Consider the following 14,632-nt stretch of genomic DNA (forward strand, 5'->3'; position numbering starts at 1 on the left):
CTGCTTTAACCAATCTCTTAGCATCATAAATCATTACAACTCTGGAAGCAGCAGCCATCTTTAAGCAGATGAGGACTCAGAAGCTCCCCTATAAGCTTTTCAGTGTAAGAAACTGCAGGATTCCTTCTTCCCAAATCTTCTGCTTTGAACTGCAAAGGGGAAAGAGATATGCCCTCATTGGAGTTTCTGTGATTTACAAAGAGGCCCTCATAAACCTTTACCTCAGAGCAGAGGAAAATGGCTTTGTAATTGATTTGCTATTGGTAAGGAATGTTGTTCAAGATCTGGAAAAGACAAAAATGCCAAAAGGTGAGGAGCTGTGACCTGATCTTGCAAAGGCAGGAGGATTTTTATTCTGTGTTTTTCAAGGTAATGTTTGATTTAATTAACACCCATAGAACTGGAAATCCAGACAGACAACTGGGATCTGAGACCTTTTATTTCTAAGAAAAGTTAAGATTTTGCTGAAGCTGTCATCTCAGCAGTTTGTATTGGTGTGCTTTCTGAAGCACAGAGGGTATAATTCTGTTTCTAATGTAAAAATATTAATAACAAAACCCCATGCATACATAAAAGCTAGTTGTTTGAAAAACAACCCATTAGACTTCCTGAATTTTCAATATCTGGATACTTTGTTGCATAATATCTTTAACTCCTAGATAAGAATAAGACAGGACAGATGATTATTTCCCAAATAATATCTCAGTACCTTGTCATCATGATACACCTGTTAAGGTCAGCTGTGTACAGATCTCTCTGTGCCAGAGAGAACATTTTTATTGCCTAATGAAACCAGATTAAGCAAGAGAAATTCTTGCAATGCAATGTCTATTACATAGATAGTAGTAATAGATAACATCTGCTGATATCAAGTATTTGCATAGGCAATGCTCTAACCATATAGCTGTATTCAGTACTGAAAAGCCAGTGGGCACAAATAGCATGATAAGAGGTTTAATGTATCCAGTATTAAGAAACTGAATTTGCAGTCAAGGTCTATCAAGATTACCTTTGAACCAAGTTAAAAAAGAACAAGAAACAAAAAAAGAAATACTAGAAAATCATCAGCAGCAAATAATTCTGACTTTGTGGGAAATACAGTGTAGATCCTCCTGGCTTCTCCTTTGGGAGGTTTACAGAGGACAGTGGTAGGCGCTCGTAAGGATTGACAGTAGATTTTGACAAATACATCTGTTAGAAATGGCAGTGCTAACAAGGAAAAAAATAAAACCAAATGCAAACAACAACAAACCAGACACACACGCACACACAAACAAAACAACAAAACACAAACCACACACAAAACAAAAACACACTATATATTGGATTGTAACCCTACAGTTTTCAGGAAGCAGAGCTGTTTGCCATGGAGACACAGCAAGAGCTGCCCTGCTTGGCCGTGTGTCCCATACGTGTCCGCAGTTCAGTTTGTTGCAGCATGAGGGCGCAAGGTGGCAGGTGGAGAACAAACCAGTGACGTTTAGAGTTAATTCACTTCATCTACTCTGTGGGTTTCCCCAGCTGCAAACATACAATGGGGTGGAGTAGAAAAAAGGTTTAACTTGTGTTGAAGGGTTAAGAGACCTTTTTGCTGTCAGAGGACTGAAATAATTCAGTTTTAAAAATAATCTAAAAGCCTGCAGGCAAAGCCAGCCTACAGATACTCCCTGACCACATGAGACAACCACCCTGGTTATTTCAGTTGTTACAGGAGAAAGTCAGAACCCTAAGGGCACCAGTGGGACCAAGTGGCCCTGACCAGCCTCACCCAGGGTTCCCACTGCCCGTGAACCAAGGGCCTCAGCCCCAAGCCCTCAGCTATCTCGCCCGCGTGCTGATCTCCGGACTAGTTTGGCCCTGCTCAAACCTTACACAGTAGATAGCTTGTCTCCTGGATGGATCCCTCAGATGTCCATTAGCCTCTAGCCCTGTCTGCTAATGGACTTCAGATTCAACCTGAAACCTTGTCTCTAGTCCCATCTCTGGTCTCATTTCCTTTCTGTCCTGCCTGAAGTTCCTCGGTGAACCCCAGACCTGGTTCATCACTTGCCTGGGACTTCCAATGGATCCTACTACCAGCGTCTGGCTCACTCCACTACAACTGGCCCCTGAAGGACCATGTCCTGCCAGGGACAACCCTACCTGCTCCAGAGTCACCCTTTACCCCTGGAGCCCCTGGTCTGAGGGAACAGCAAGCTTTTCCTGCTCCCTGACAGAGGAAATGGAGAAACCACACTAACACCTAGTACCTTAAAAACCTTCAGGCACTTGTCTTCTTCAGCCATTTGCCCACAGAAGAAATGCGATTGGAAGGAGTTTGCTCCAAGGTTAGTATTAAAAGATACTTGTGTGCTCCCATCTTCTACATGTCCTCTCTTCTGACATCATAAGGATTTTTTTAACTTCTTTTCCTTCTCCTTTCTTTCCCTTCTTCACAGCCCTGTACCTCCTTATCAGACTTCTCTGTGTCATCTTCCCTTGTCAAAAACACTGCATTAGTAACGTATTTGATAAGAAAAATAAAACTGTATTTAAATATTTAAATATCAATAGGAAGTTCATAGATTATCCACCTGTATCTGTCTGTGTATATCTAAAATTTATACAGAGCCTAAATAATTTTTATTGCTACATTCATTTTGAAGAGGAGAAATGCATATAATTCCATGCAATAGAATGTATAAATATTTAAATATTATTTCTTTGAGATGTGAAACATACTTTGAGATTTATGATGCAGAATTGCGGAGTATTCTAGATCTGCTCTATTGACTTAGCAAGTGTGGAACGTAGCAGATTTGGTAAGGATTATATTTCTAACACTGCAACTAGAATGAAAGCTGGACCCTGAAGATGCTGAAGCTGTGGATGTGGATGTGAGTAAAAATACTTCCTTGGGAGGAAGTACAATTCAGTTTCACTGTAGCTTCAGTTTATTGAATAACTGACAACAAACAAGATCTGAAATTAATATGAAGTGTCAGCTCTAATCAAGGTGCAGGGATACTTCTGAGTTCAGAACAAATGTAAGACTGTATCATGCAAGGACTGTCAGTTAAATAAGGGACTGTAAGTTAAAGAATACATGCTCAAAAGCTTGAATATATATTAATCTGAAATTAACATTTACGCAGCAAACATCTCACTGAGGAAGCTTGACTACAGCTCCTAAATAAGCAGCATGATACTTCGTTATCTGATGTGAAAACAGTTCCCAGTCTTTCGTGGGGAATAGCAACCCTAAACCCAAACCATTACAATCCATGAGAAATCCACTATGTCAACTGTATTATCTTATGTACTGATGTATATTTTATTTTATGATCCAGCTGTAGTCAATGAAAGAATAGCAGTGGGTAAAGACTGCAAAAATGTCCCCCGGCCCTTCGGCAGTAGTGGCTGCATTAAGCTCTTGAGGGCTATCATGGATTCAGGAATATGTAGTTGATTTGTTTTTCACCCTCAACACAACATTGCTTGTCCTGCTTACTCTGATGTTTGTGTATTGCAAGAACACATAAGGAAACTATTCTGTTGCGTTTAGGGACATGAAAACTGCTTCCTAGATATATATTGCATGTAATTCATGGAGCTCTTAAATTTCATTGGTGTAAAGAGATCAAAAAAAAACCAAGCCCTCGTGCAATAAATATGGGCATACACAGACGTGGGGGTGAGAAGTAATTTTCTTCCCACTAGTAGCAATTTGTCGCTTCTTGTGAAAGAAATATGACATATTACTACTTCACTTAAATAGTACATTTCTGAAGACATTTAAGTAATTCCTGGCTTGGTATATTAGGTAAAAATCTGTATTGTTCCTTATGCCATAGTGCTTTTCAAATCTTATTTTAAGCAAAGAATCCTGCTACAGCTTAAACATTTCATGAAGAGAAAAAAACTGTGATAAAGATGGCTCACATTAAAAGGTAGTAATGTTTACAGTACAAACCCCAAAGCAGGAACAACTGTGAATTTTATCTTTTATTCTCTAAGGACTAAAATATTTTTTTTATAAGAAGCATATGTATAAAATATGCACTTAAATATATTTGCCATCTGTTTTCATTTACATATTTAAGGATTGGCAGTGGAAAAATATGTATGTATATATAAAAAAACCTCCAAACCATTATCGGTAGAAATTCAAATGAGCTTCAGTATTGAATTAGATACAGCTAAAGTGAAAGAGACACCACACCTCTTGTGCCCCTGCATTTTAAGGTTATTTCAGGATAAGAAAGGTAAAGTGTTAATGAGGTTGTCCTCTATCTGAATTGACACTTAAGATAAACCTGGCCATTTGGTAGGCATTCCCCAACTGATTTGCTAGAGACTTTTGAAAACACTAATGATGGCTAGTAATTTTCTTAGAAAGGGCAGCAGAGGTGGTAATTTAAACTGCTAAAACCTTTCTTTCTGTTGAGGAATTTCTACAGAAAAAATCTTGCATCAGAAGTCAGCATATGTTGGAGTCAGTCTGTACTGATACCTGCATCATTTATTGTGTTTTACTTGTTGCAATGTCCTTAAGGAATAGTAGATTGATAAATAAAGGATTAGAAAGTGACTGCTCTTGAATAATAATCTGTTACATTTATTCCACTGACAGTTTGTAAACTGAACCAGTGGGTTCGGTTGGCAGCTGAACAGATTTGGGAAAAAAAGCACAGTGAGACATCCTAAACACAGAAGTCCCAGGATGCTAACTTATAGTCAAAATACTGCAGAGAGGCATCAGTATATCTTTTTGTCCTAGTCTTGTGTTCTTCCTTGGGTAGCTGTAATTGTCCCACATCAGACATAGGCTACTGTAAGACGTAACATTGTAGTCTGACCAGTCCTTACGTTCTGTGATATAGTGGCACAGAAGCTCATCCATTGAAACAGACCTTCAGCTTTGGGTGACAAGAGGGAACTGAAGTGGATCTTAAAAGAATACAATACAGTTTTCTTTTTGTGATAGTTTATGACTTAAAAGGAGCAAAAAATGGTAGTTCCAACAGCACTGATAAACCTTGTAATGTTAGAACCACAATAGAGTTTTTTAAATAAATCACAAGTGGAGTCAAGATGGATTGCAGGATTTTTGTCCTTATTGTGGCATTCAAATAAAACTAATAAATATCAGTGTTAGGAAGAGTACATGTACCATGTCACTTTAAGTGATATAGGCAAAACTCTTAGGAGTTTTCCTTTATCTAGCAAAATTGACATCCCTAGCAGCCACACAGCAACTCATGGCGATGTCAGCTCATTAGACCAAGACATACACATCTCTGGGCTCTGCACAAACAGCTTTGATAGGAAGACGTTGCTTTGCAATCCTGTCCTCTCTTCCAGGAGACCCCTTCTTTCTGCTAATGGACATGCTGGTTTTGTTGGCTACATACTTTGAAGCGACAGATTTATTTGAAGCTACAAGATTAGCTAGGTTTTATTGATTTGGCATCAAAGTGTTATTCACATTTGACATCAAAGCTTCATTTTCTGCTATGTCTCTTGTTCAGGATTCCTATTTCGCTTGTTAATGCCATAATTCAGTTTTCACGGGGCAGCTAGAGAGTTGGCTAACTGGTCAAGCACATAAGCGAGGCTTGTATCCCTGCCACAGTGATTGCACATGCTAAGATGATGTCTGTGCTGAGTTTCTGAAGGACAATTCTTTAGCCATAGAGTGGCTTAACAAACCACTGCAGATGTGGTGCTTTCCAAATGAAGTGGGCATGCCTTGACATTAGTGCCTTGTTCCCTGGCACATCCGTCCAGTCTTCCTCCTCCCAAGCATAGTTTTGAAATGGAACTAAAACTGGGTTTAGTTCTGGAAGACCCAGAAATGTGGATTAAAAATATATGTGATTTGGGACGCTGGGATGCTTCTGTCTTGCCTCGAAATCTCACTTCCTATGGCACTACACACAACAAAAAAAACTCTGGGGCTACACTGAAAAAAAAAAAAATCTATCAAAGATACCATGTCAGGTGAGCTGACTGTAATGGCCTATTTTGTCTGAAATATCATTCTGATATTATCTGTAGAGAAAAGGGATAATTTTTTGAGGAACACTTATTATTTGGACAAAATCTGCAAGAATATTCAGACAAACACTGCAGATTGTTTTGAAAAACTTTTGAAGTCCTTCACAAAGAAATTGGTTTAGGTACAAATTCATAAGAGGAATTAATTTGTTATTATTGTGGTTTTAATGCATCTTTCTAATATCTCTATCCACTCTTGTTACATTATCTCAAGTTAAAAGTCATAGCAAAGCTTTAACTTCCTTCATGCTACTATCATATTTATAAAGAAGCAAATTACAAAGGAGAAAAGTGAAATATCTTTATCTTTGAATAGCAATCTGTTAAAGTTAGTGTTGGATTTATATCACAAGTCTTTGCTGTTTGAAGTGAGCTTCATCTCAGCTCAGTGTGTCACTTGGGGCTCTTTCTCTGAAACGGGAACTGAAGTAATTACTACAAATACACACTGGTATGAGTTCTGGGAGACTATTTGAGCATAATGAAGTAATTTAGATAACTCGTATTATATCAGAGGAGTAATTCCATGTTTACCACAGAAACATCTTGCACATGTCAGTGACCTTTGGTGCAAAGTAAAATTATTTTTAGGTTCAGGAGTAGTGATTAGTTATGAAATTCAGAAGACAGGCAGCAATCATCAATAGATTTCATCAATTAAGACGAAATCAGTGTATGCCTTGGAAATTTATTTTTATCTTTCATTTTTGTGTTACTTAAATGTCGATGTGAACACAAACCCTCAATGTCGCTACATTTTGTTTTGTTAATATAATGAAAGATGCAAGTTTGTAACTATGCCAATATTATCCTGAGAGATGCAGAACTGAGAGGAAAAAGTAGGTTCCAGTTAACCTCTCTTCTCCCCAAGACCAACATCACCAGAAGCTCGCAATGATAGAGTCGACACCTGCCCCCCACCCCACGGTAACAGCTGCGGAAAGTGGCACGTATTATTCCTCCAAGAGTTGGTAACTTGAAAGTAAGTCCTCGCTCTGCTGCAGAAACACAGAGAACTTCATTTTCCCATCCCGCTGTCCGACCTCGCGGCGCGGTCCCTCCCGGCCGGGGCGCCCCGCCGCAGGGATGCTCGGAGGCCGGGCCCGGCATAGAGGGGTCAGGGCCGAGCAGGGTGGCCAGGGGGGCGGCCGGGCAGGTGGCGGCGAGGCGGGGCGAGGGCGGCACCGCCCCCGGGCCCCATTGGCGCCGGCCGTGGAGGGCCGCGCCGCACCGCCCCCCGCACACAGGCAGTGGATGCCCGGCGGCGGCGGCAGCGCTGGCGAGGCGATGCAGAGCTGCGGGCGCTGGTGGGGGCGGCTGGCGGCTCGCGGGGCGCCGCGGCACCTGCGGCCGGTGGCGGCGGCGGGGGGTCAGCGGCGCTGGGGCGGCGGCGAGGCGGCGCGGTGCATCGAGCGGCTCCTGCCGCGGCACGATGACTTCTCCCGGCGGCACATCGGGCCGCGGGAGCGGGAGAAGCGGGAGATGCTGCGAGCCATCGGGGTGCAGGTGGGTGCCCGTGCCCGTGCCCGTGCCGTGCGGGGGGACGCGGGCGGCGGGGCTGGTCCCCTGCCGGTGCGGGCTAACGACGGCGTGCGGTCGCCTCTTTGCAGAGCGTGGAGGAGCTGATGGACAAAACCATCCCGGCCAGCATCCGACTCCGGAGGCCGCTGAGGATGGATGACCACGTCTGTAAGTGACCGCATGGCCCGGAGTGCTCCCCGACTCCCCCGTTTCCCTCCCCGCCCTTCTCGCAGGTCTTTCGGGCCGCCATGGGGCAGGATTTGGGGTGCTGCCCCCCCACCGCCCCGAGTGTCCCTGCTGAAACGTGTAACGAACCGATCTCCCCGCTGAAGTGCAGAATTAGACTTAAACAAGCGTAGCAGAACCACTACCGACACTTCATTCTTTACAGACTAACTCTTTAGAGTAGTTCAGCTGCTGCATGTCTCACCCTCGTGTTGGAAATCGGCAGGAAAACGTATGTGGCAGACTGGGATTGCCTGAAAAAGCGTTTTTGAGCTCAAGTGCTGCGGTGCCTTCTCTGCACCCCAAAAGTCTCATGCAGAGGGAAAAGTGGCTCAAAATCGTCCCCTTGGTGTAGACTGTAGCTTGAAGTATACAGATGTCTTTTGTTGGCTCTTACGTTTCTTCAGGGTTTCTTTGTTGTCCCGTCCCCCCCTCCCTCCCCTATAATAACCTGCATATTCTAATAAAATGGAAAACCTGTGCCACCGTATGATGGATACACAGTGGATGTATGGCTAGCATTTTGAATTTGTCTGATTGAGTGAGCTGGGTGAACCTGCTGGAGTACAAAACATCTGAGCCAGCAATTGTGACACTATAATAATTCAGAAAATTGCTATAGAAAACTTGATGTGATTTGCTAAGTTTTTAGACATTAACATTTTTAAAAGTTAGCAATCACAGCACAAAATTTCTGTCTGCGTAACTGCACTCTCAAAAGGTATCTGCGAACATCATGCTAGAAATCCCATGAATAGAAGAAACACTTTAAAATGCACCTAATTTAACAATTCAGCTGAAACTAACAAAGCTCAATGACCGTTCAGATAGTGGAGTCGAGTACATCCTTAACTTCATGTTTGTCTCAAGATCCTTTGCCTGATTTGTAGAAAATCTGATCCCTTTCGCTGGGGTTTTTTCCTTGCTCATCCATGCGCTGTAATTTGAGTGTAAACTTCAGGCCTGCAGCTCCGGTGAGGTTCCTGGCCAGTTCAATCTGGTTGCTCCAAGATGACATCACGCCTGAGAGGCAGCGCCACAATGAGCAGCCAGGGAAACTAGAGCCTGAAAAGACAGATCCTAGCCAGGAAGGATACAGTGTTGACTGGAAGTTTCTACTTCTAAAGTGTTTCATTAGTACAGTGGTATTTTAGTTTTTCTAATTACCCATCCTATTAAAATGGGGACAGTGTGGTAGAGAAGTGGAATTTAATCATCTTCTCTCTGTATAACTGCTGAAAGTATTGCTTGGCATATTTTCCTGTGATTAATGTATTTTAATCATGGTACTCACTGTCTCGCGAGTGATTTTCACTTACATTCAGAGAAAATAACTTTTTAGTTTATTATATTTTAGGTCTCTAAGAGGGATTAAATGTAGACTCATTAATAGCTACTTCTTAAAAAGCTTTATTCTGTTTTTCCGGATTTAGTATATGATACTCTTACGAAGTTTTACATTACTAAAACATGCATAAAGGTGATACAGTATGGTTGGGCACTAAAATAACCGTACATTATTGAAAACTGAGCTGGCGATGTCAACCTAAGTTTAAAATCTTGATGCACTTGCATGTGTTCTCATACTGATTTGCATAGCAATTTTGAAATTGATGCCTCCTACATTGCTGTGGCTTAGTAATCTGTTGTATGCAAGTTCATATTGTGCAGCAGGACCTCATTAGCTAGCAGGGTATTTAGTTCACTGGCATTTTATTCCACTTGCTATGCTGTTCTTGTTCTCTTAGAGTAAACTTTCAAAGAATGTGACTGTAATGCAGAGCCTCACATTGCACAGCCTGCAACAGTGAGTTTTCAAAAGAGACGGTTGCATGAGGTACAGAAAATGTTTTTGTGCACGCTGCTTCTTCTACTGCAGTCAGTGTGATGAACTATCTTGTAATTACGGTGTAGATTTTTGCCACTAGTTTTCAACTGAATTAGCAGCATAAAACTCCAACGCTTGTAAAAGAGAAGTTAAAAGCTTCAACTTAAAGTTGTGCGATTTCACATTGAATATGTTGTACTTAGGACACTGCAGTCTGAGTAAAACTTACTTTCTCATTAATGCTCTGTTAGAGATAAAACTGCCTTTCCAATCACTAGTGTGGGATTTCTTATGTGAGTATGGTATATTATTTCTCTGTCATATCCCTTGTATTAAAGGGAAACAGCAAAATTAGAGAAGTGTCATGAGAACTGCATTCTGTTTTAAACATATTCTTTGTACGAAGACAATTTTGCTCCCACCGTGCCCAAACTCATACATGCAATGAAGGAACAGGGCAAGGCAATTCAAAATATGTGGTTCAACTTAAGCATTTATAAAATTTCTAATATGGCAACTCCTAGTGGTTTAAATAAACACTTCCACGTTTCTGTATAACTTAGACTAAAAAACATAATCATAGTCACCCCACAAATCAGCTGTGCTCAAGCTGCTCCTTTGTATTAGGAAATGCAGTTGAGCTTGCACTGAAGTCTCATTGAAGTCAGTGCTTATGGCTAGAAACAGATACGCAGTTCAAGAAAACCATGCATACACGATAGGTCCCTGCAGTTATTTTGTGGGGTATTCTTTAGTTTTATACCCTTAGGCCTTGTCTCAAGTGTATACATTTGGTGTATATTCATATCTTCAAATTTTGATAGGTGTGCCAGTAGGAAAGATAGTTTTGCATTACAGATCCTTCCCTTGGTAATGTAACAAGTTGTCTAAAAGACAGATAATCAATCATCTGTGTGCATGCAATAACAATATGAAAAAATCCTCCTGTGGATGCACCTTATATTAAAGAGCTGTTTTAAATGGTATCACGTATTCCTCTGCTCATAAATAAAACCTCTGATTGCTGTAGCACCACCATCGTTTTGTGCACATATTGTCTTTCCTAAATATTCTAGAACAGCCCTGCTCTTCAGTGGAAGAATCAAGTTTTCATATCTTCCCTAAAGGACATAATATATTGAGAGGGAAAGCCTCTAGCCTTAACTGGACATTTGTTTTTCTTATGTATGAATGCAAAAACTATTGTGGTAGATCTTAAGCTTTGCTGGTAAAATATTTCAATATTCAATATTTATTAGTGTTCCTGTATTGGTAGATTTCTTATCATACAGACCTGGTCAGTGATGGAGGAGAAGAGGGATGTAGTTTGTGCTAAGAGGTTTCTGAAATGAGTTACGTCCTTTAGTACATAATATGACACAAGTATCTGTGTCTCTGTTCTGACCATAAAAAAAAAAAAAAAGCTATCTAGAAAGTGCCTGCTGCCTTGAGCCCACTGGCAGTGTTGTAACACCACCCGAATATGCCACTGAAAGCCAGTAGGGGTGAAACAGCAAAATGTCTGATTTCCCATAACAACAACTTGCAGTCCTGTACCTCTACCGATTCTGGAATGGGGGCTTTTTTACAGTCAGTTTTTCTGCAGATTTTATTCAGCAAAAATGTTATTTTGGCATGTAACTTCTGTTCAGTCGATATTTAGAACAAGGCTAGCCATCTGTTTGATACTTAATTGTGATCAACTGGTATTAACAGAGCTTTTTTCCCCACTGTCACAGTAAGTAAACTTTAACAATCAGCTTTTCTTTTGCTATTGAAGGTGCTTTAGCATGTATGTGGTGATTGACCCATTTGAAGTAAAAGAACAGATTGTCTTCTGTAAGAATAATCCTCTTTTATGCCTGTGAACCTGCTGTCTGTATCAGCCATAGTTATCCCTGCAATGCTGCTATTGTAAGTTTGTCTTTATTTAATGGGTAGGCTTTGTACATATGTTACATATTTCTGCTTTTTTCTTTCCCAGGATTTGAATTAAAAAAATGAGTCTGCAAACAGTGCTGTATTTTTTTTCCAAAGTACTCCCCGTTACTTTATCAAATTTTAGAATTTATAAACATTAGTTTGTATAATCTGTGTAAGAAACTGATTTGGTCTGCAGTCTAAATGTTTTTAGAAGCAATATGGCTCAGAAGCAGTTGTATTGTCAGAAAGACTGTTTGTATCTCCAAATTCAACTGCTCTTCATCAGTATCCCAACACAGGATGTTGCAAGCTGTATTTTTTCAACCATATGTATTGAAATTTGCTGAAATCCTAGTCTTCTTATGTTTTAGCTTTAAATAAATACATATTTATCAGAATACAGTTTCCACTACATGTGCTCCGAGGTATATACCTTATGCAGCAGGAAAAGTCTGTGTCATTTTCTGAGATTGGTGACACTTGTTCACTGAACTGGAAACTTAGCAATTTCATTTTGAATTTGAAAATTAATTTTTAAGCACACATAAGATCACTCTTGTGCTTAGCATTCTTCTGTCTCTATGTTAGCTTTAGTTATTTACAGAGTGACCAATACAGTGGTAGACGCCTTTCACAAATAATACTGTGGAATACACTGTTAAAAGCTAGGCTTGATGGAGTGGGAAATACAGCTACTGTCAGAGACACAGAATCCTGTTTGGGCTGATGTGGAGATGGGGAGGTGTCCAGCTCCAGCCCAGAGCAGGCTTAGCTGTGGGCTCAGCCTGGGCTGCTGAGGGCTTCACCCAGTCAGGACATGAAACTCCCAAGGATGGAGAATCAGTCCCACCACCAGGATGTACTCGCAGCCACAACCTCCCTTCAGATAGCTGTAAACAGCAATAGGGTCTCCTCTCAGCCTCCTTTTCTCCAGGCTAAACGGCTCGAGTTCCGTCAGCAATTTCTTTTAAGTCTTGTGCTCTGGGCCCCTCACCAGCTTCTTTGCCCTACTCTGAACTCTCTCCAGCACCTCAATGTCTTTCCTGTAGCGAGTGGCCCAAAACCGAGCACAGGATTCAAGGTGAGGCCTCACCAGGGCTGAGTACAGGGAGATAATCACTTCCCTAGTCCTGCTGGCCACGGTATTCTTGATACAAGCTAGGATGCTCTTGGACTTTTTGGCCACCTGGGCACACTGCTGGCTCATGTTCAGCCAGCTGTTGATCAGCACCCCTTTCACAAATAGCTCATTAAAATATCTTCACAGATAGCTCATAAAAATGTAATGCGTTAAAATATACTAACTGTTGGGATTATAGGATAGTTTAGGTTGGAAGGAACCTTCGAAGGTCATCTAGTCCAACCCCCTGCAATGAGCAGGGACATCTTCAACTAGATCAGGTTGCTCAGAGCCCCGTCCAGCCTGGCCTGGAATGTCTCCAGGGATGGGGCATCTGCCAGCTCTCTGGGCAACCCGGGCCAGCGTTTCACCTCACTCAGCATAAAAAATTTCTTCCTCATGTCTGGACTGAATCTCCCCTATTTTAGTTTAAAACCATTATCCTTGTTCTAATGCAATAGGCCCTGCTAAAAAGTCTGTCCCCATCTTTCTTATAGACCCCTTCTAAGTACTGAAAGTCACAATAAGGTCTCCCTGGATCCTTTTCCAAGCTGAACAACCCCAAGTCTCTCAGCCTGTCCTCACAGCAGAGCTGTTCCAGCCCTCTGATCATTTTTGTGGCCTCCTCTGCACTCTCTCCAACAGGTCCATGTCTTTCCTGTACTGAGGGCTCCAGAGCTGGACACAGGACTCAAGGTGGGGTCTCACCAGAGTGGAGCAGAGGGGCAGAATCACCTCCCTTGGCCTCCTGGTCATGCTCCTTTTGGTGCAGCCCAAGATACAATTTGCCTTATGGACTACAAGCACACATTTCTGGGTCATGCCCACAGGATCTATCAGTGCAGGTCTTCTAGGTGGGATGTGATTCTACTCTTGAGTTTAATTGCTGCCTAAGCTGCTCACAGTCTTGCTAGGACTTTTGCATTGTGCCTTGAATCAGTTTGGAAACCATGGTGTTACTTTAGGGAGCTCTAGCACAAGTTCAGCATCTTCATGGGGTAGATACCTATATTTGCCAAGAGGTGACTCTAGAAGAAATGTCCTGTTGGACTAACAAAAGAAATGTTATCTGGCATATGGTACAGTACTTGTTGTATGTGTTTATCGCAGAAATTGTACTTCTAACGCATTTTTGTGCGTGACATTGGGCTAGCATGCAAGAGGAATGATAGACAGCTTCTACCTTCAAATGCATGTGGAGTTGAAGGAGCAGATTCATTACCATTTTAAAAAATTGTGCATGTTTGAATTCTGCAAGAATATAACCCTCCCTGTTGAATTACACTCAAACCATCTTCCATCAAACTTATGGTTTGCAAGTGGTAGAGGATGACCTCTGCAATGTTAAAACTCTCATTTAAAATAGACAAATGCGTCTGTCTGGAATAAATTGTGTGGGAGGAGTATGGGGAGTGGAGCTGCTGACGACACTTCAGAAACTTTGCCCTGGGTGTTGCTGAGTTCAGGTATAATAAACACATGGTTCTTGAGTGTCCAGAAAAAAATTGTAGTTTACGAAAACAAGAAATTAATCTTTATACATTAGATCTAATAGTAACACCGAGTAAGAGGCAGAAAAGAAATGAACTTTGAAGTGAGAACTGAAGATCAGTAAAAAAATAACTTTGTGGGAGGTATTATGAGGCTGTGGAAGAAATTAATTGAAAACCAGAAATATTTTTTTAAAATTAATCTTTATACCTGGAATGCAATAGTAGCAAATTGAGTAAAAGGAGGAGGAGAGATCAGTTTTGAAATTAGAGCTGAAGTTATAATATCCGTGTTTATGGCTGCAGAAGAAATTAATTCAAAACATAATTATTTGCCACCACATTCCAGAGCATAAGCTGTTTTGACTTGATCTCTCTTGCTGGAGTAACTTCCAGAGAGAAAATAGATTTTGAGACATCCAGGGCCTGAGCTATGCTGCTTTGGTGATTTGTAGCCTTATATTCCACAGCCTTGTTTTCAAGTTG

The 14,632-nt window shown here is 41.3% G+C and overlaps 1 protein-coding gene across 3 annotated transcripts in view; it reads left to right on the top strand.

The window, feature by feature from the left end:
* Positions 1–14,632, top strand: part of GLDC (glycine decarboxylase) — a 69,014-nt gene that overhangs the window by 15,878 nt on the left and 38,504 nt on the right. Inside the window, exons 1-2 of one of the 3 annotated variants that reach the window (XM_065860672.2) lie at positions 7,290–7,545; positions 7,650–7,728. The exons of 1 other annotated variant lie outside the window; for it this stretch is intronic. In XM_065860672.2, the coding sequence (XP_065716744.2) occupies positions 7,294–7,545; positions 7,650–7,728 (331 nt within the window). In that variant the 5' untranslated portion in view covers positions 7,290–7,293. Of the gene's footprint in view, positions 1–7,289; positions 7,546–7,649; positions 7,729–14,632 lie in introns of those variants that run through there. One more of the 3 variants, XM_071802542.1, reaches the window with a different exon arrangement.

This window comes from Patagioenas fasciata, chromosome Z, assembly GCF_037038585.1.
Source record: "Patagioenas fasciata isolate bPatFas1 chromosome Z, bPatFas1.hap1, whole genome shotgun sequence".
Classification (NCBI taxonomy): domain Eukaryota; kingdom Metazoa; phylum Chordata; class Aves; order Columbiformes; family Columbidae; genus Patagioenas; species Patagioenas fasciata.